The sequence below is a fragment of the Bombina bombina genome, chromosome 8 (genome assembly GCF_027579735.1).
Source record: "Bombina bombina isolate aBomBom1 chromosome 8, aBomBom1.pri, whole genome shotgun sequence".
NCBI classification, from domain to species: domain Eukaryota; kingdom Metazoa; phylum Chordata; class Amphibia; order Anura; family Bombinatoridae; genus Bombina; species Bombina bombina.
The window spans coordinates 308,889,542-308,913,333 of NC_069506.1; the positions used below are offsets into that span (position 1 = coordinate 308,889,542).

The following is a 23,792-nucleotide window of genomic DNA, read 5'->3' on the forward strand; positions in this document are numbered from 1 at the left end:
CCAAAATAATAAAGCAAATATCATAGTAGTTAAATTGGAAATGCATGTGCTCTATCTGAATCATAAGAGTTTAATTTTGACTTTTCTGTCACTTTAAATACTGATTTATTTGTGTTGTATTTTTTTTTTTAAATCTAATAAAAACATATGACAAAGGAAGCTATGGTAAGAGCAGGTACAACAGATTACACACAAGAGGATTATCTGAAAGCAAACTTCAATACAAATGTGTGCCTGTATAGTTACTTGACAAGTGTTTTTATGTGTGCCTGTGTATTTACATGACAAGTGTTTTTATGTGTGCCTGTGTATTTACGTGACAAGTGTTTTTATGTGTGCCTGTGTATTTAAATGACAAGTGTTTTTATGTGTGCCTGTGTATTTACATGACAAGTGTTTTTATGTGTGCCTGTGTATTTACGTGACAAGTGTTTTTATGTGTGCCTGTGTATTTAAATGACAAGTGTTTTTATGTGTGCCTGTGTATTTACATGACAAGTGTTTTTATGTGTGCCTATGTATTTACGTGACAATTGTTTTTATGTGTGCCTGTATATTTACGTGACAAGTGTTTTTATGTGTGCCTGTATATTTACGTGACAAGTGTTTTTATGTGTGCCTGTGTATTTACGTGACAATTGTTTTAATGTGTGCCTGTGTATTTACGTGACAAGTGTTTTTATGTGTGCCTGTATATTTATGTGACAATTGTTTTTATGTGTGCCTGTATATTTATGTGACAAGTGTTTCTATGTGTGCCTGTGTATTTACGTGACAAGTGTTTTTATGTGTACCTGTGTATTTACGTGACAAGTGTTTTTATGTGTGCCTGTATATTTACGTGACAAGTGTTTTTATGTGTGCCTGTGTATTTACGTGACAAGTGTTTTTATGTGTGCCTGTGTATTTACGTGACAAGTGTTTTTATGTGTGCCTGTGTATTTACGTGACAATTGTTTTAATGTGTGCCTGTGTATTTACGTGACAAGTGTTTTTATGTGTGCCTGTATATTTATGTGACAATTGTTTTTATGTGTGCCTGTATATTTATGTGACAAGTGTTTCTATGTGTGCCTGTGTATTTACGTGACAAGTGTTTTTATGTGTACCTGTGTATTTACGTGACAAGTGTTTTTATGTGTGCCTGTATATTTACGTGACAAGTGTTTTTATGTGTGCCTGTGTATTTACGTGACAAGTGTTTTTATGTGTGCCTGTGTATTTACGTGACAAGTGTTTTTATGTGTGCCTGTGTATTTACGTGACAAGTGTTTTTATGTGTACCTGTGTATTTACGTGACAAGTGTTTTTATGTGTGCCTGTGTATTTACGTGACAAGTGTTTTTATGTGTACCTGTATATTTACGTCACAAGTGTTTTTATGTGTGCCTGTGTATTTACGTGTATAAATATATAGACAGAGGTGCTAGAAAAGCGCTAAGTGTTAGAACCAAGGGATTCCATAAGCTGGATTCTATAGGAAATAGAGCTATTGTAAATAATAATGTAGTGCATAAAGGGTTGTGACAATAATATACCCAAAAAATAACCTTTAACTTAATATGATGCTAAATGTATTTAGAATTACTTTAAAATTATTGAGGACACTTTACTTAAAAATGACAATTTGATGTATACTTAAATATGCTGGAATAGTGCACATAAAATAAGATTATACAAAAAATCACTTAAAGAAGACAATTTAATATATTCATTGTATGTTTAAATAAGCTGGAATATTGCACATGAAATATAAGTATACAAAAAAATCACATACAGATTAAAAAATAATAAAAGTATATGAACTCCTCAATCTTGTTGACTGGATAATAAAATTGCCAAAAGTTAATACAGGAGCAGTCTTTTCATTAGTTGGTTTGTGAACACCTCCTAGTGTGGCACATACAGTACGTATAGATAGTAGTGGCCAGCCACTATTAAACTTTTAGTCGTGTTGGCAGTTTCCGCACTGGGGATATGCTTATAAACCAGCGATGGTCTAGTGTGGCAAGTGAATATCTGTGGATGAACTGGTAGTATACCAATTGAATTGAGTGGAGCAGCATTTAAATGAGAAGTCCGTCTCAACACAGCATCTTGAAAAAGCCCAAACGTGGGGTGAAACTCGTAGAAGCTGTGTGTTCTGTGTAAAAAAGAGCATTCTTTGCATATTTTACCTTATTTTCTCTGCCACATTGAGGTGAAAGCTTTTTGCGCGGTACAAGGAGAAACCGGAGGATAAGATCATTCCCTGCGTACAGGTAGTACTAAGTGCAGGTAAGGAAAAGAAAAGACCGATTCCCTATAGTAACTTGCACAAGTTTGAAACATCTGTAAATCCTACACGTCATCAACAGACGCCATATCCAGCAGGAGAGAGTCCGAAGCAAGTCAGATACGGAGAGGGGTGAGACAACCTGCATAGCAGATATACTACCAGTTCATCCCCAGATATTCACTTGCCACACTAGACCATCGCTGGTTTATAAGCATATCCCCAGTGCGGAAACTGCCAACACGACTAAAAGTTTAATAGTGGCTGGCCACTACTTTCTATACGTACTGTATGTGCCACACTAGGAGGTGTTCACAAACCAACTAATGAAAAAACTGCTCCTGTATTAACTTTGGGCAATTTTATTATCCAGTCAACAAGATTGAGGAGTTTATATACTGTACTTTTATTATTTTTTAATCTGTATGTGATTTTTTTGTTTACTTATATTTCATGTGCAATATTCCAGCTTATTTAAGCATACAATGAATATATTAAATTGTCTTTTTTAAGTGATTTTTTGTATAATCTTATTTTATGTGCACTATTCCAGCATATTTAAGTATACATCAAATTGTCATTTTTAAGTAAAGTGCCCTCAATAATGCAATTCTAAATACATTTAGCATCTTATTAAGTTAAAGGTTATTTTTTGGGTATATTATTGTCACAACCTTTTATGCACTACATTATTATTTATAATAGCTCTATTTCCTATAGAATCCAGCTTATAGAATCCTTTGGTTCTAACACTTAGCGCTTTTCTAGCGCCTCTCTCTATATATTTATACACATTGTTTCTGTTTTCACAATCTTATTCAGGAGGAAGATAAGATAGATGAGGCATAAGTGTTTTGAGTTCAGCGCTATATACTTAAAAATCCATTCCTGTATATTTACGTGACAAGTGTTTTATGTGTGCCTGTGTATTTACGTGACAAGTGTTTTTATGTGTGCCTGTGTATTTACGTGACAATTGTTTTTATGTGTGCCTGTGTATTTACGTGACAGGTGTTTTTATGTGTGCCTGTGTATTTACGTGACAGGTGTTTTTATGTGTGCCTGTGTATTTACGTGACAGGTGTTTTTATGTGTGCCTGTGTATTTACGTGACAAGTGTTTTTATGTGTGCCTGTGTATTTACGTGACAATTGTTTTTATGTGTGCCTGTGTATTTACGTGACAGGTGTTTTTATGTGTGCCTGTGTATTTACGTGACAGGTGTTTTTATGTGTGCCTGTGTATTTACGTGACAAGTGTTTTTATGTGTGCCTGTGTATTTACGTCACAAGTGTTTTTATGTGTGCCTGTATATTTACGTGACAAGTGTTTTTATGTGTGCCTGTGTATTTACGTGACAAGTGCTTTTATGTGTGCCTGTGTATTTACGTGACAATTGTTTTTATGTGTGCCTGTGTATTTACGTCACAAGTGTTTTTATGTGTGCCTGTATATTTACGTGACAAGTGTTTTTATGTGTGCCTGTGTATTTACGTGGCAAGTGTTTTTATGTGTGCCTGTATATTTACGTGACAAGTGTTGTTATGTGTGCCTGTGTATTTACGTGACAAGTGCTTTTATGTGTGCCTGTGTATTTACGTGACAAGTGTTTTTATGTGTGCCTGTATATTTACGTGACAAGTGTTTTTATGTGTGCCTGTGTATTTACGTGGCAAGTGTTTTTATGTGTGCCTGTGTATTTACGTGACAAGTGTTTTTATGTGTGCCTGTGTATTTACGTGACAAGTGTTTTTATGTGTGCTTGTATATTTACATGACAAGTGTTTTTATGTGTGCCTGTGTATTTACATGACAATTGTTTATATCTGTGCCTGTGTTTTTTCATGACAATTGTTTTTATGTGTGCCTGTGTATTTACGTGACAATTGTTTTTATGTGTGCCTGTGTATTTACGTGACAAGTGTTTTTATGTGTGCCTGTATATTTACGTGACAAGTATTTTTATGTGTGCCTGTGTATTTATGTGACAAGTGTTTTTATGTGTGCTTGTATATTTACGTGACAAGTGTTTTTATGTGTGCCTGTGTATTTACATGACAATTGTTTATATCTGTGCCTGTGTATTTACATGACAAGTGTTTTTATGTGTGCCTGTGTATTTACGTGACAATTGTTTTCATGTGTGCCTGTATATTTACATAACATAGTAGCATAACATAGTAGATAAGGTTGAAAAAAGATTGAAGTCCATCGAGTTCAACCTATACAAATCTGAAAAACTTACAAAAAGCTCCAGTTAAGCTTAAATAACCCCACTAAAAGGTGACCCATTTAATACTAACAATCATATCCATGAATTTTGTTTATATACAGAAATGTATCCAGACTATTTTTAAAAGTATCTAGGGTATTGGCATTCACTACCTCCTTTGGTAATGAGTTCCACAATGTTATTGCTCTTACAGTGAAAAAATGTTTCCATTGCAGGAGATTAAATCTCCTTTCCTCCAACCTTAAATTGTGACCTCTTGTCAGAAACAATTTTCTTGGAATAAACAGAGCTCTGCCATCTCTGAATATGGGCCTTGAATATATTTATATAAAGTAATCATGTCACCTCTCAAGCGCCTTTTTCTAAAGAAAACAGACCCAATTTGGCTAGCCTCTCCTCATAGGTTGCGATTGGTCCCCAGAACTGCACTCCATACTCAAGGTGAGGTCTTACCAGGGCTTTATATAGTGACAGAATTATGCTTTCCTCCCTTGAATCAATGCCTCTTTTAATACATGCTAGTATCTTATTAGCCTTTGAAGCCGCTGCCCTACATTGTGCACCCTCTCCTAGCTTGTTATCTATTACTACTCCCAAATCCCTTTCCTCCTCTCTTTGGCTAAGTCTTGTCCAATTTAAAAAATAAGTTGCCTACTTATTTTTACTTCCAAAATGTAAAACCTTGCATTTTTCCATATAAAATCTCATTTTTCATTTACTTGCCCATACTTCTAATTTTTCCAGATCCCTTTGTAATGAAAGTTCATTCTGCTCTGACCTAATGACCTTAGTTAACTTAGTATCATCTGCAAAAATAGAGATGTCGCTATTTAATCCTTGCTCCAAGTCATTTATAAAAATATTAAAAAGAACAGGGCCCAGTACTGATCCCTGGGGGACTCCACTGATTACCTTTGTCCAATCTGAGTATGATCCATTTACTACTACTCATTGCTCCCTATCTTTTACCCAGTTATTTATCCATGAGCTAACATTTTCAGCTATATATATATATTTACGTGACAAGTGTTTTTATATGTGCCTGTGTATTTATATAATTGTTTATTTGTGTGCCTGTGTATTTACGTGACAAGTGTTTTTATGTGTGCCTGTATATTTACGTGGCAAGTGTTTTTATGTGTGCCTGTGTATTTACGTGACAATTGTTTTTATGTGTGCCTGTATATTTACGTGGCAAGTGTTTTTATGTGTGACTATATATTTACGTGACAAGTGTTTTTATGTGTGCCTGTGTATTTACGTGACAAGTGTTTTTATGTGTGCCTGTGTATTTACGTGACAATTGTTTTTATGTGTGCCTATGTATTTACGTGACAATTGTTTTTATGTGTGCCTGTGTATTTACGTGGCAAGTGTTTTTATGTGTGCCTATATATTTACGTGGCAAGTGTTTTATGTGTGCCTATATATTTACGTGACAAGTGTTTTTATGTGTGCCTATATATTTACGTGGCAAGTGTTTTTATGTGTGCCTATATATTTACGTGACAAGTGTTTTTATGTGTGACTATATATTTACGTGGCAAGTGTTTTTATGTGTGCCTGTGTATTTACGTGACAGGTGTTTTTATGTGTGCCTGTGTATTTACGTGACAAGTGTTTTTATGTGTGCCTGTGTATTTACATGACAAGTGTTTTTATGTGTGCCTGTATATTTACGTGACAAGTGTTTTTATGTGTGCCTGTGTATTTACGTGACAATTGTTTTTATGTGTGCCTGTGTATTTACGTGACAAGTGTTTTTATGTGTGCCTATGTATTTACGTGACAAGTGTTTTTATGTGTGCCTGTGTATTTACGTGACAATTGTTTTTATGTGTGCCTGTGTATTTACGTGACAAGTGTTTTTATGTGTGCCTGTGTATTTACGTGACAATTGTTTTTATGTGTGCCTGTGTATTTACGTGACAAGTGTTTTTATGTGTGCCTATGTATTTACGTGACAAGTGTTTTTATGTGTGCCTGTGTATTTACGTGACAAGTGTTTTTATGTGTGCCTGTGTATTTACATGACAAGTGTTTTTATGTGTGCCTGTGTATTTACGTGACAATTGTTTTTATGTGTGCCTGTGTATTTACGTGACAAGTGTTTTTATGTGTGCCTGTGTATTTACGTGACAATTGTTTTTATGTGTTCTTGTGTATTTACGTGACAATTGTTTTTATGTGTGCCTGTATATTTACGTGACAAGTGTTTTTATGTGTGCCTGTATATTTACGTGACAAGTATTTTTATGTGTGCCTGTATATTTACGTGACAAGTGTTTTTATGTGTGCCTGTGTATTTACGTGACAAGAGTTTTTATGTGTGCCTATGTATTTACATGACAATTGTTTTTATGTGTGCCTGTGTATTTACGTGACAAGTGTTTTTATGTGTGCCTGTATATTTACGTGACAAGTGTATTTATGTGTGCCTGTGTATTTACGTGACAAGTGTTTTTATGTGTGACTATATATTTACGTGACAAGTGTTTTTATGTGTGCCTGTGTATTTACGTGACAAGTGTTTTTATGTGTGCCTGTGTATTTACGTGACAAGTGTTTTTATGTGTGACTATATATTTACGTGACAAGTGTTTTTATGTGTGCCTGTGTATTTACATGACAAGTGTTTTTATGTGTGCCTGTGTATTTACATGACAAGTGTTTTTATGTGTGCCTGTGTATTTAGGTAACAAGTGTTTTTATGTGTGCCTGTGTATTTACGTGACAAGTGTTTTTATGTGTGCCTGTGTATTTACGTGACAAGTGTTTTTATGTGTGACTATATATTTACGTGACAAGTGTTTTTATGTGTGCCTATGTATTTACGTGACAATTGTTTTTATGTGTGCCTGTGTATTTACATGACAAGTGTTTTTATGTGTGCCTGTATATTTACATGACAATTGTTTTTATGTGTGCCTGTGTATTTACGTGACAAGTGTTTTTATGTGTGCCTGTGTATTTACATGACAAGTGTTTTTATGTGTGCCTGTGTATTTACGTGACAAGTGTTTTTATGTGTGCCTGTGTATTTACGTGACAAGTGTTTTTATGTGTGCCTGTGTATTTACGTGACAATTGTTTTTATGTGTGCCTGTGTATTTACATGACAAGTGTTTTTATGTGTGCCTGTGTATTTACATGACAAGTGTTTTTATGTGTGCCTGTGTATTTACATGACAAGTGTTTTTATGTGTGCCTGTGTATTTACATGACAAGTGTTTTTATGTGTGCCTGTGTATTTACATGACAGGTGTTTTTATGTGTGCCTGTATATTTACATGACAAGTGTTTTTATGTGTGCCTGTGTATTTACGTGACAATTGTTTTTATGTGTGCCTGTATATTTACATGACAAGTGTTTTTATGTGTGCCTGTGTATTTACGTGACAATTGTTTTTATGTGTGCCTGTATATTTACGTGACAATTGTTTTTATGTGTGCCTGTGTATTTACGTGACAATTGTTTTTATGTGTGCCTATGTATTTACGTGACAAGTGTTTTTATGTGTGCCTGTGTATTTACATGACAAGTGTTTTTATGTGTGCCTGTGTATTTACGTGACAAGAGTTTTTATGTGTGCCTGTGTATTTACGTGACAATTGTTTTTATGTGTGCCTGTGTATTTACGTGACAAGTGTTTTTATGTGTGCCTATGTATTTACGTGACAAGTGTTTTTATGTGTGACTATATATTTACGTGACAAGTGTTTTTATGTGTGCCTGTGTATTTACGTGACAAGTGTTTTTATGTGTGACTATGTATTTATGTGACAATTGTTTTTATGTGTGCCTATGTATTTACATGACAATTGTTTTTATGTGTGACTATATATTTACGTGACAAGTGTTTTTATGTGTGCCTATGTATTTACGTGACAATTGTTTTTATGTGTGCTATGTATTTACATGACAATTGTTTTTATGTGTGCCTGTGTATTTACATGACAAGTGTTTTTATGTGTGCCTGTGTATTTACGTGACAAGTGTTTTTATGTGTGCCTATGTATTTACGTGACAATTGTTTTTATGTGTGCCTGTGTATTTACGTGACAAGTGTTTTTATGTGTGCCTGTATATTTACGTGACAATTGTTTTTATGTGTGCCTGTGTATTTACATGACAAGTGTTTTTATGTGTGCCTGTGTATTTACATGACAAGTGTTTTTATGTGTGCCTATGTATTTACGTGACAAGTGTTTTTATGTGTGCCTATGTATTTATGTGACAATTGTTTTATGTGTGCCTGTGTATTTACATGACAAGTGTTTTTATGTGTGCCTATGTATTTACGTGACAATTGTTTTTATGTGTGCCTATGTATTTATGTGACAATTGTTTTATGTGTGCCTGTATATTTATGTGGCAAGCGTTTTTATGTGTGCCTGTGTATTTACGTGACAATTGTTTTATGTGTGCCTGTATATTTACGTGACAATTGTTTTTATGTGTGCCTGTGTATTTACATGACAAGTGTTTTTATGTGTGCCTGTGTATTTACATGACAAGTGTTTTTATGTGTGCCTATGTATTTACGTGACAATTGTTTTTATGTGTGCCTATGTATTTACGTGACAATTGTTTTATGTGTGCCTGTATATTTACGTGACAATTGTTTTATGTGTGCCTATGTATTTACGTGACAATTGTTTTTATGTGTGCCTATGTATTTATGTGACAATTGTTTTATGTGTGCCTGTATATTTACGTGACAATTGTTTTATGTGTGCCTATGTATTTACGTGACAATTGTTTTTATGTGTGCCTATGTATTTACATGACAAGTGTTTTATGTGTGCCTGTGTATTTACGTGACAAGTGTTTTTATGTGTGCCTGTATAGTTACGTGACAATTGTTTTTATGTGTGCCTGTATATTTACGTGACAAGTGTTTTTATGTGTGCCTGTGTATTTACGTGACAAGTGTTTTTATGTGTGCCTGTATATTTACGTGACAAGTGTTTTTATGTGTGCCTGTATATTTACGTGACAATTGTTTTTATGTGTGCCTGTATATTTATGTGGCAAGCGTTTTTATGTGTTCCATTTACAAACACAAAATGTTATGTTCTCTTGTTTTTTGTGATGTTTTGCCCACAGCTGTTTTTGAGATGTATCTGCTTAATTGGCAACTGTGACAAAACATTCCTTAGACAAAATAATTATACATAGTAAAACATAGCCAACTGCAGTTGTTTTGGCACTCAGTTAAAATGCTTTGTAACTAATAAAAAAATAAGTGTTTTTTTTTTTTTTTAAAACATCAGAAATATAAAAGGTATATGTGAATAAATGGGCTATGTATACAACATATAGGGCCAGATTATGTGTCAAGTGCTATTTAGTGCTTTCGCTCTCATGCTAACTGCCCTCGTATTACAAGTTGAAAGTAAATATTATCACTTGTGCTTTAACCCAATGCACAAAAAAAAAAACGAACTTAGAATATCATGCATGAGATAGCCTATTCCCCCATAGAAGTCAATGAAGCAAAAAAATCAGAAAAACATCCTACTCGCGCACAAATCCAATCCCATATTCTCACTTGCACTAACCTGACATGAAAATCTGAATATTTGACATTTCAAAATTCTTCACATAGAAGAATATGTTCTATTTGTTCCTAAATACACATTTCTACATAAATCTGATGCTAATTGTGTACAATATATATCTGTACCTATATATCTATATGATTATATATAGGTATAGATATATACATATATTTTTTTTATATATATATATATATATATATATATATATATATATATATATATATATATATATATATATATATATATATATATATATATATATATATATATATAGGAATATCTATTTATAAATACTTAGAACATATTCTGCTATGTGCAGAACATTTAAATGTGAAAAACTTACAGTAAATACACAGTATAATCATTTATTAAATTTGAATATTGCATAAAAATGCTTTTACATGTTTTCATCTACTTGACAGCAAAGGGCTCCACTGCACTTCTATATATGTCTAAATATGTGTACATGTGTATTTATGTGATTATATGTATATATGTCTGTAAATACATAACTACACAACTATATATATATATATATATATATATATATATATATATATATATATATATATATATATATATATATATATATATATATATATATATATATACATATAAACAAGAAAACTCAGACCCTTATTTATCCAGCACCCAACCATGTCTGGAAAAATATATATAGTTTGAAGCAGGGAAAAATTAAGGAGTAAATGATACACATACATTAGAAAATGCGTTTTAAAAGGATTTATATATTAATTTCAGCATGACAATAAATCATAAGCATGACCCCCAAATGTTCATAAAGTTCAAAAGTCCACAACCCGGGTTGTTAAATAGGAGTAACTAAGTTGGTCCATTCATTTGACCAGTATTGATTTGTTTCAAAATGCCTGATTAATGGCACATTTGTAATCCCAGAGATAGAAAGCAACGTTAATGCAGGGACAGCACCAATTGTATTGTAACACTGACTCTGTGGGTTTCAAACTTGTATCTTCGTATTCCCAATGCAAATTGTAACTGTATCACAAATAGCAGAAAAAAGTGGCAACTTTTCCATACCACATTAAACTCGCTGTGACAGTTCTGTATTGCGTGTAGAGGTATAATGAAACAAGTACCTGCTTCCTCGGTGTTCCGTCAGTGGCGTGTTATGGTGTTATATCTACCTGCTCGTTGCTTCCCATTTTTTGTTTCAAACCGGTTTGGAAGATTCCCCTTTGCTTTTTTCTCCGTGCTTTCTTGGCTCTTTCTGTGCTTCTGCACGCCTTGGTTCACACCGGAGTATGATTTTGTTTGAGGGTCAGCTTTTTTGGACGGTGCACAGCTGCTGCACCGCTCCAAACAAACAAACAAGCAGCTACGCGCGTTTCACCCGGGGTCCAATCGGGCTTCTTCCGGCTGTGTATGATTGGAGATTGCTCTCCATAGCATTTAAACAGTATGCTCCGCCTTTAATTGGCTTTTTCAGGTACATAGTATATTTCTAGCCGTACAGGTGAAATGTCAAACAGTTATAAATATTTATATTGCTATGCTATTGGCCTTTTTCAAAATCACACATTTTCTATATAATATATTTCAGTTATATTTGTTCATACAGTGCAAAGTCTACAATACCAATTTTATATTAAATATTCCTTTGAGGGAATAACTTTATTTCTTGTGGGCAATTTAGTGGGATACCTTAGTAATGATATTCTGTATATATTGCTTCAGTCTCCTAAAAATGAGCCAAAATTTAGCTCTTCATTTAGGCCATCTGGTTTTAAACTTCTTAGGTTAAAGATCCATTTGCTTTCTTTACACAGTAGAATCTTGTCTAGATTTCCTCCTCTACCTTTCAGGTCTACTCTTTCCAAGCCTCTGAATTTTAACAGTCTTTTGTCACTATTGTGACACTCTGCAAAATGACGTGCTATACTGCTAGTTTTTGTGCATTTGTTTTTAATGTCTCTTTTGTGTTCCTTTATTCTTTCTTTGAGCTCCCTATAGGTTTTACCTATATAATATTGGGGGCAGTTACAGGACACCATATAGACCACTCCTTCACTTTTGCAAGTTATACGACCCTTTATTGTGTGAAAGGACCCATATTTATCACAAAAGTTCTTGCCTACTAACATATTAGTGCAGACTGAGCAGTGTAAGCACTTAAAGTTCCCATTCTTTTTATTGGTTAACCAATTTCCTGTATTTTTATTTTCAAAGTGGCTCTGAACTAGAAAATCCTTTAAATTTGGTGCTCTTTTCGGAGTCATGAGTGGAGATGGTCCTACAAATTTACCTATTGATTTGTCAATCCACAATATGTGCCAATGTTTGTTTAGGATTGAACGTATGTCCTGCCATTTATGGTTGTAAGTTCCTATAAATCGAATTAAGGATGATTCCGTTGTATCATCTGATTTTTCATATAGTAGGTCATCCCTGTCCTTATTTTTAGTCTTATTAAATGCTTTCTTTAAACATTGTTGTGTATAGCCTCTTGCTCTAAATCTTTTATTTAGAGTACCTGCTTCAATTTTGAATTGTTCACTGTCTGAGCAGTTTCTTTTGTGTCTTAAAAATTGGCCATAGGGTATATTTTGTATTAATTTTTTAGGATGGTGACTGTCAAATGATAGTAATGAGTTTCCTGCAGTCTCTTTGCGAAATGTTGCTGTTTTGAGGCAATTTTTGTCATTGATAATGCGTAAGTCAAGAAATGTAATCTCATTTTTACTATAGGTGTAGGTGAATTTTAAATTCCAGTCATTATTGTTTAATTTTTGCATAAACTCTATCAATTTCATCTCTGTGTCCTCCCATAGGAGGAACACGTCATCGATGAATCTTAGCCATAAAGAGATGGAGTCATTTATCTCAGCACTATTTAGAATTTGATCAAATTCCCATTTTCCTAGGTAGAGGCAAGCAAATGTGGGGGCACAGCAAGTCCCCATTGCTGTTCCTAGATTTTGTTGGTAACATTTGTTTCCAAACACAAAATAATTATGTTTTAGAATAAAAGATAAAAGTTCCAATACAAAATTTGTATGTTTCTCATATTCTGAGCCTCTTTGAATTAGGAAATATTTGATTGCCTCTACCCCTTTATCATGAGGGATGCTTGAGTAAAGTGACTCTACATCTATTGCAACCAATAAAGTATTTGCAGATACACTTATATCATTAAGTTTTTTCAATACATCTAATGTGTCTTTAATGTATGAGGGGAGATTTAGTAAATTAGGTCTAAGGCAGAAATCCACATACTGTGAAATTTTCTCAGTTAGGGAGCCCTTGCCCGATATAATGGGGCGACCTGGAGGTGGCAGTTTATTTTTGTGGAGTTTTGGTATGCTGTAAAATGTTGCAGTTTTTGGAAATTTGACAAATAAAAAGTCAAATTCTCTTTGGTTTATAACGCCTTCATCTTTTGCTTTCATTAAAATTTGAAACAATTTTTCTTTGTAGATCTCAGTGGGGTTAAAGTGTAAAGTACTGTATTGTTTTTTGTCTCTTAGTTGTCTTTGACATTCATCAACATAGTCCTTGGTGTTTAGAACTACAATATTGCCGCCCTTATCTGATGGCTTAATGGTTATACTGATGTCATTTTTTAAGTTATTTAGTGCATTTCTCTGTTTCTTTGTTAAGTTATCAGGTAGGGGCTCATTTGTACTTAAAAGATCAATATCTCTTTCCACTAACTTGACAAAATTATGAATAAGGGGAATACTGGATAGTGCTGGCATGTATTCTGACTTCTTCTTGAAGTCACTAAAGCCTATGGCTATTTTCTCACTTGGTTGGCCTGATATTTCTTCCTGTAATTCCTCTAAGATTTTTACACTTTGCCTATCATGTATATTTAAAGTCTTTTTGTCTGTTTTGTTTTCAAAAGTTTTATTTAAAACTATTTTTCGAGCAAATAGGTGGAGGTCTTTAACCAACTCAAACTTGTCTAATTTGTTCACTGGTGAGAAAGTTAATCCTTTTTCTAAAACCTCTATTTGACTGTCAGTGAGATTTTTTTCTGACAGATTGACAACATTTATAGGTTTCTTTTGCTCCTCTGTCTGAGTGGGTATCTGCGTCTGCCTCTGCCCCTGCCATCTGTGTTTCCTCCCCCCTCTCCTTGGTTTGTGTTTTTGTGTCCTAAAAAACTTTTTTGCTGTTCTCTGTAGGAATTTTGTGTTTTATTTTCATCTCCACTCGAGATTTCTGTTTCAGAGCCACTAGAGGCACTGTATGTGTAGTTATATACCTTTTTATCCTGATAATCTTGCCAATCTCTTTGATATTTCTTTTTCTTTCTAAATTTTATTGAATCTTGGATTTTACGTAGCTCAACTTTTGCTAGGCCCATCAGTCTCTCATATTCATCCTTTCCTTTCCAAGCATCTATCTCATTATTTGCTGATAACAATTCTTTCTGAGTTTTCTCTAGTCTGAGTTTATTCTCCTCTATCATCAGATTCATCCATTCTGTGGAACATTTTGACGCATATTCGTCCCATTTATTTTGGAAATTTTCCAATAAAGGATTATCTAAATTTGCCCCCGGTCTTTTTCTTATCCTAAGCCCTCTTGGAATCATTTTCATTTCAACATATTTTTCTAGACTAGATATTTCCCATTTAAGTTTTTGTTCTTTAAACAAATTTTTCTTATATTCTTTAAATGATTAATATATGCTTGGATTTTCAGAGGAAGCTGAAGCAATACCCTCAGTATTAGAGGGAACAGAAAAAGTATCATCCACATCATATTGCCACTCACTTTCATTCAGTTCAGCCATTATTATTGTTTTTTGTTATTTCTAAAGACTCTGCACTGTGAGAACTCCCCAATCTGGGGTTATACTTCAAATTTAAATGTAGAAGACTCCAAAGAATTTTTCAATTGCTAAATTTGTACTTAGTGTGCAAGGTACCATAAGGAAAGACTACTTAAATAGTCAGAGTGTAAATTTGTATATTTTGTGCCAGCACCACTAGCTTAATACATTTCACAGTTAATATACCGAGATAAAATATCGTGTGTCCTATATAGGACCTCACTTCTCAGTATAGTGCACGGATAAGGGTATTTAATTAATATACATATAAACAAGAAAACTCAGACCCTTATTTATCCAGCACCCAACCATGTCTGGAAAAATATATATAGTTTGAAGCAGGGAAAAATTAAGGAGTAAATGATACACATACATTAGAAAATGCGTTTTAAAAGGATTTATATATTAATTTCAGCATGACAATAAATCATAAGCATGACCCCCAAATGTTCATAAAGTTCAAAAGTCCACAACCCGGGTTGTTAAATAGGAGTAACTAAGTTGGTCCATTCATTTGACCAGTATTGATTTGTTTCAAAATGCCTGATTAATGGCACATTTGTAATCCCAGAGATAGAAAGCAACGTTAATGCAGGGACAGCACCAATTGTATTGTAACACTGACTCTGTGGGTTTCAAACTTGTATCTTCGTATTCCCAATGCAAATTGTAACTGTATCACAAATAGCAGAAAAAAGTGGCAACTTTTCCATACCACATTAAACTCGCTGTGACAGTTCTGTATTGCGTGTAGAGGTATAATGAAACAAGTACCTGCTTCATCGGTGTTCCGTCAGTGGCGTGTTATGGTGTTATATCTACCTGCTCGTTGCTTCCCATTTTTTGTTTCAAACCGGTTTGGGAGATTCCCCTTTGCTTTTTTCTCCGTGCTTTCTTGGCTCTTTCTGTGCTTCTGCACGCCTTGGTTCACACCGGAGTATGATTTTGTTTGAGGGTCAGCTTTTTTGGACGGTGCACAGCTGCTGCACCGCTCCAAACAAACAAACAAGCAGCTACGCGCGTTTCACCCGGGGTCCAATCGGGCTTCTTCCGGCTGTGTATGATTGGAGATTGCTCTCCATAGCATTTAAACAGTATGCTCCGCCTTTAATTGGCTTTTTCAGGTACATAGTATATTTCTAGCCGTACAGGTGAAATGTCAAACAGTTATAAATATTTATATTGCTATGCTATTGGCCTTTTTCAAAATCACACATTTTCTATATAATATATTTCAGTTATATTTGTTCATACAGTGCAAAGTCTACAATACCAATTTTATATTAAATATTCCTTTGAGGGAATAACTTTATTTCTTGTGGGCAATTTAGTGGGATACCTTAGTAATGATATTCTGTATATATTGCTTCAGTCTCCTAAAAATGAGCCAAAATTTAGCTCTTCATTTAGGCCATCTGGTTTTAAACTTCTTAGGTTAAAGATCCATTTGCTTTCTTTACACAGTAGAATCTTGTCTAGATTTCCTCCTCTACCTTTCAGGTCACAGCGAGTTTAATGTGGTATGGAAAAGTTGCCACTTTTTTCTGCTATTTGTGATACAGTTACAATTTGCATTGGGAATACAAAGATACAAGTTTGAAACCCACAGAGTCAGTGTTACAATACAATTGGTGCTGTCCCTGCATTAACGTTGCTTTCTATCTCTGGGATTACAAATGTGCCATTAATCAGGCATTTTGAAACAAATCAATACTGGTCAAATGAATGGACCAACTTAGTTACTCCTATTTAACAACCCGGGTTGTGGACTTTTGAACTTTATGAACATTTGGGGGTCATGCTTATGATTTATTGTCATGCTGAAATTAATATATAAATCCTTTTAAAACGCATTTTCTAATGTATGTGTATCATTTACTCCTTAATTTTTCCCTGCTTCAAACTATATATATTTTTCCAGACATGGTTGGGTGCTGGATAAATAAGGGTCTGAGTTTTCTTGTTTATATGTATATTAATTAAATACCCTTATCCGTGCACTATACTGAGAAGTGAGGTCCTATATAGGACACACGATATTTTATCTCGGTATATTAACTGTGAAATTTATTAAGCTAGTGGTGCTGGCACAAAATATACAAATTTACACTCTGACTATTTAAGTAGTCTTTCCTTATGGTACCTTGCACACTAAGTACAAATTTAGCAATTAAAAAATTCTTTGGAGTCTTCTACATTTAAATTTGAAGTATAACCCCAGATTGGGGAGTTCTCACAGTGCAGAGTCTTTAGAAATAACAAAAAACAATAATAATGGCTGAACTGAATGAAAGTGAGTGGCAATATGATGTGGATGATACTTTTTCTGTTCCCTCTAATACTGAGGGTATTGCTTCAGCTTCCTCTGAAAATCCAAGCATATATAAATCATTTAAAGAATATAAGAGAAAATTGTTTAAAGAACAAAAACTTAAATGGGAAATATCTAGTCTAGAAAAATATGTTGAAATGAAAATGATTCCAAGAGGGCTTAGGATAAGAAAAAGACCGGGGGCAAATTTAGATAATCCTTTATTGGAAAATTTCCAAAATAAATGGGACGAATATTTGTCAAAATGTTCCACAGAATGGATGAATCTGATGATAGAGGAGAATAAACTCAGACTAGAGAAAACTCAGAAAGAATTGTTATCAGCAAATAATGAGATAGATGCTTGGAAAGGAAAGGATGAATATGAGAGACTGATGGGCCTAGCAAAAGTTGAGCTACGTAAAATCCAAGATTCAATAAAATTTAGAAAGAAAAAGAAATATCAAAGAGATTGGCAAGATTATCAGGATAAAAAGGTATATAACTACACATACAGTGCCTCTAGTGGCTCTGAAACAGAAATCTCGAGTGGAGATGAAAATAAAACACAAAATTCCTACAGAGAACAGCAAAAAAGTTTTTTAGGACACAAAAACACAAACCAAGGAGAGGGGGGAGGAAACACAGATGGCAGGGGCAGAGGCAGACGCAGATACCCACTCAGACAGAGGAGCAAAAGAAACCTATAAATGTTGTCAATCTGTCAGAAAAAAATCTCACTGACAGTCAAATAGAGGTTTTAGAAAAAGGATTAACTTTCTCACCAGTGAACAAATTAGACAAGTTTGAGTTGGTTAAAGACCTCCACCTATTTGCTCGAAAAATAGTTTTAAATAAAACTTTTGAAAACAAAACAGACAAAAAGACTTTAAATATACATGATAGGCAAAGTGTAAAAATCTTAGAGGAATTACAGGAAGAAATATCAGGCCAACCAAGTGAGAAAATAGCCATAGGCTTTAGTGACTTCAAGAAGAAGTCAGAATACATGCCAGCACTATCCAGTATTCCCCTTATTCATAATTTTGTCAAGTTAGTGGAAAGAGATATTGATCTTTTAAGTACAAATGAGCCCCTACCTGATAACTTAACAAAGAAACAGAGAAATGCACTAAATAACTTAAAAAATGACATCAGTATAACCATTAAGCCATCAGATAAGGGCGGCAATATTGTAGTTCTAAACACCAAGGACTATGTTGATGAATGTCAAAGACAACTAAGAGACAAAAAACAATACAGTACTTTACACTTTAACCCCACTGAGATCTACAAAGAAAAATTGTTTCAAATTTTAATGAAAGCAAAAGATGAAGGCGTTATAAACCAAAGAGAATTTGACTTTTTATTTGTCAAATTTCCAAAAACTGCAACATTTTACAGCATACCAAAACTCCACAAAAATAAACTGCCACCTCCAGGTCGCCCCATTATATCGGGCAAGGGCTCCCTAACTGAGAAAATTTCACAGTATGTGGATTTCTGCCTTAGACCTAATTTACTAAATCTCCCCTCATACATTAAAGACACATTAGATGTATTGAAAAAACTTAATGATATAAGTGTATCTGCAAATACTTTATTGGTTGCAATAGATGTAGAGTCACTTTACTCAAGCATCCCTCATGATAAAGGGGTAGAGGCAATCAAATATTTCCTAATTCAAAGAGGCTCAGAATATGAGAAACATACAAATTTTGTATTGGAACTTTTATCTTTTATTCTAAAACATAATTATTTTGTGTTTGGAAACAAATGTTACCAACAAAATCTAGGAACAGCAATGGGGACTTGCTGTGCCCCCACATTTGCTTGCCTCTACCTAGGAAAATGGGAATTTGATCAAATTCTAAATAGTGCTGAGATAAATGACTCCATCTCTTTATGGCTAAGATTCATCGATGACGTGTTCCTCCTATGGGAGGACACAGAGATGAAATTGATAGAGTTTATGCAAAAATTAAACAATAATGACTGGAATTTAAAATTCACCTACACCTATAGTAAAAATGAGATTACATTTCTTGACTTACGCATTATCAATGACAAAAATTGCCTCAAAACAGCAACATTTCGCAAAGAGACTGCAGGAAACTCATTACTATCATTTGACAGTCACCATCCTAAAAAATTAATACAAAATATACCCTATGGCCAATTTTTAAGACACAAAAGAAACTGCTCAGACAGTGAACAATTCAAAATTGAAGCAGGTACTCTAAATAAAAGATTTAGAGCAAGAGGCTATACACAACAATGTTTAAAGAAAGCATTTAATAAGACTAAAAATAAGGACAGGGATGACCTACTATATGAAAAATCAGATGATACAACGGAATCATCCTTAATTCGATATATAGGAACTTACAACCATAAATGGCAGGACATACGTTCAATCCTAAACAAACATTGGCACATATTGTGGATTGACAAATCAATAGGTAAATTTGTAGGACCATCTCCACTCATGACTCCGAAAAGAGCACCAAATTTAAAGGATTTTCTAGTTCAGAGCCACTTTGAAAATAAAAATACAGGAAATTGGTTAACCAATAAAAAGAATGGGAACTTTAAGTGCTTACACTGCTCAGTCTGCACTAATATGTTAGTAGGCAAGAACTTTTGTGATAAATATGGGTCCTTTCACACAATAAAGGGTCGTATAACTTGCAAAAGTGAAGGAGTGGTCTATATGGTGTCCTGTAACTGCCCCCAATATTATATAGGTAAAACCTATAGGGAGCTCAAAGAAAGAATAAAGGAACACAAAAGAGACATTAAAAACAAATGCACAAAAACTAGCAGTATAGCACGTCATTTTGCAGAGTGTCACAATAGTGACAAAAGACTGTTAAAATTCAGAGGCTTGGAAAGAGTAGACCTGAAAGGTAGAGGAGGAAATCTAGACAAGATTCTACTGTGTAAAGAAAGCAAATGGATCTTTAACCTAAGAAGTTTAAAACCAGATGGCCTAAATGAAGAGCTAAATTTTGGCTCATTTTTGGGAGACTGAAGCAATATATACAGAATATCATTACTAAGGTATCCCACTAAATTGCCCACAAGAAATAAAGTTATTCCCTCAAAGGAATATTTAATATAAAATTGGTATTGTAGACTTTGCACTGTATGAACAAATATAACTGAAATATATTATATAGAAAATGTGTGATTTTGAAAAAGGCCAATAGCATAGCAATATAAATATTTATAACTGTTTGACATTTCACCTGTACGGCTAGAAATATACTATGTACCTGAAAAAGCCAATTAAAGGCGGAGCATACTGTTTAAATGCTATGGAGAGCAATCTCCAATCATACACAGCCGGAAGAAGCCCGATTGGACCCCGGGTGAAACGCGCGTAGCTGCTTGTTTGTTTGTTTGGAGCGGTGCAGCAGCTGTGCACCGTCCAAAAAAGCTGACCCTCAAACAAAATCATACTCCGGTGTGAACCAAGGCGTGCAGAAGCACAGAAAGAGCCAAGAAAGCACGGAGAAAAAAGCAAAGGGGAATCTTCCAAACCGGTTTGAAACAAAAAATGGGAAGCAACGAGCAGGTAGATATAACACCATAACACGCCACTGACGGAACACCGAGGAAGCAGGTACTTGTTTCATTATACCTCTACACGCAATACAGAACTGTCACAGCGAGTTTAATGTGGTATGGAAAAGTTGCCACTTTTTTCTGCTATTTGTGATACAGTTACAATTTGCATTGGGAATACGAAGATACAAGTTTGAAACCCACAGAGTCAGTGTTACAATACAATTGGTGCTGTCCCTGCATTAACGTTGCTTTCTATCTCTGGGATTACAAATGTGCCATTAATCAGGCATTTTGAAACAAATCAATACTGGTCAAATGAATGGACCAACTTAGTTACTCCTATTTAACAACCCGGGTTGTGGACTTTTGAACTTTATGAACATTTGGGGGTCATGCTTATGATTTATTGTCATGCTGAAATTAATATATAAATCCTTTTAAAACGCATTTTCTAATGTATGTGTATCATTTACTCCTTAATTTTTCCCTGCTTCAAACTATATATATTTTTCCAGACATGGTTGGGTGCTGGATAAATAAGGGTCTGAGTTTTCTTGTTTATATGTATATTAATTAAATACCCTTATCCGTGCACTATACTGAGAAGTGAGGTCCTATATAGGACACACGATATTTTATCTCGGTATATTAACTGTGAAATTTATTAAGCTAGTGGTGCTGGCACAAAATATACATATATATATATATATATATATATATATATATATACACATATCCATCTTTAGACATGTAAATGTATGTATGTCTATGTTAAAGACGTTTGAAGCCTTATTTTTCCTAACACGAGACCTCATATATTTGAGCCCTTATAATTTGTTTTTGCAATTTAACTTGCCCGCAAACGAACGCAAAAACCTGATGTCGCTCGCATGCAAACTATAGTGCTCCACTCGTAATCTGGCCCACAGTAGGTAGGGTATGCACAAATACATTGGGAATATGTTATGAGACATGAAATCAATTTTTTTCCCTTCATAATTCAGAAAGAACATAAAATATTTAAACGACCTTCCAATTTACTTATCTAATTTGCATAGTTCTCTTCTAGGTTCAGGAGCTGAGAGCTAGCTGCTGATTGGTCGCTGCACATATACTCCTCTTGTCATTGGCTTACTGATATGCTCAGCTAGCTCCCAGTAGTGCATTGCTCCTCTTTCAACAAAGGATATCAAGACATTGAATAAAATTTAGTAACAGAAGTAAATTTGTTGTTTAAAATGTATATTCTATCTGAATCATGAAAGAATAATTTTGGGTTTTGGGTCCCTTTAATATTCAGGCCCACTGAAAGAAATTGTAACTGCAGAAAATTTGGGGAAACTATTTTAACAGAAATCTATGGCACCGTACAAGCTCCTAGCTTTGTGCAGCAAAATGTTTGTTATAATTATGTAATTTTATTATTATTATTATTATTATTATTATTATTATTATTATTATTATTATTATCATTATTATTAATAAGAATAATAAAAAGGGTATTTTCTCATCAGTGTTTGTCTTTATTGTTATCTAACATTGCTGTAGTGTAGAATATTAAACATAATCTCAGAATGCCACTGACATACAGAGATTTCTCTGTGCACGACTGCAGTGTGAGAGTGTTAGAGTTGGTGATCTGGATTTATGGTGAGAGATTGAGGTTGGGGTTCAGGGCAAGGGCCAATGTTAGGGTTATTGTTTGGGTTGGAGATAGCAATGTCACATGTAACATAGATGACACAGGTGCGGCCATATTGTGTCCATGAAAACAATTCAGCCCTAATATTATGGTATTGAGTCTAATTCCCAACAAAAATTGCCTTTATTACAGAGAGCTAGTAACATTTAGCATTTACATACTAACAACATTCAGAATATTTGTAGCATGTAACTGTGTATACATTGACATGTGTAGTGATGCACAGAATATGCAGACCAAGGGTGGTTCTAGACCATAATAATGACTGTAGGAAAAGTTAAATATCATGTGCTGGTGAGAGATCATATCCTCTGACCTATTTTATTTATTTTTATTATTATTATTATTATTATTATTATTATTTCAATTTCCCTCTTCTCCCACCCTTTATTTCTCTGGCTAGAGTGTCAGGTATATAAAATAGCCAAATACAGTTCTGCTGGTGCTTTTGAGGTTTAGGAATCTCCAGTAGTGAATGTAGGTGCATATTATCGGCAGTATCTGCAATGAACAAAGCTCAGGTGCATATGAAATCTGGCAAGTTGCACACTGACTGAGTTTCAGGGAGCATGAAGATTTTAGAGTTAATCCAGGGATTAAGCAAAGGGTAGAAACAGTGTTGCCATGCACTATGCAGAGACCAGGATATATAGATGATGAGTGACAAAGTTACTGATACGATGACATTAAAAGGAGAGCAGAGACAAGACTTATGTTCATTGAAACGATCCTGTAATTCTCCACAGTAAAAAAGCAAGACACTTACAATTTACGGTAACTTTAACCCTTCGAACATCAGGCACTGACACATCATTGGCGGCGCTGCATTCGTATAATCCTGATTGCTCCCTGGTAATTCCTGTGATCTCCAAATATTCATCCTCACTCACAAAGCTTTGAGCTGTAAAACAACAGAACACACATTATACTGGAAAATATTACTCAAAACTACTGCTGCAGCTATGGGTTAATGTAAAAATGAATCAATGTATTTGCTGTCCAGTCAAACATAGCACACAAGTGGCACTTTAGTTACATAAAAAATAGGTGATCACAGAAACACAAAGACCATGTGCTTAGGTGCAGGGTATTCTTAGCTTTATAGAAACAGGCTACATGCTACTGGCCCTTGCTGGCAGTCAACAGTTTAAATTTATTATAATATTGTTATACAGGACAAACAGATTGGGTAGTGTGGTACCATGGAATGAATAGATCTTCAAAAATGGACGTGAGAAAGCAGCAGCTAGAACAATTAAATTTACACGTTGGAAGTTGGTTGGTACAAATAAGATTTTTTCAAAAAAA

General features: G+C 34.3%; 1 protein-coding gene across 1 annotated transcript in view; it reads right to left on the minus strand.

The window, feature by feature from the left end:
• Window positions 1-23,792, minus strand: part of LOC128639233 (opioid-binding protein/cell adhesion molecule-like) — a 621,299-nt gene that overhangs the window by 82,053 nt on the left and 515,454 nt on the right. Inside the window, exon 4 of the mRNA XM_053691508.1 lies at window positions 23,251-23,385. Coding sequence (XP_053547483.1) covers window positions 23,251-23,385 — 135 coding nt within the window. The remainder of the gene's footprint in view (window positions 1-23,250; window positions 23,386-23,792) is intronic.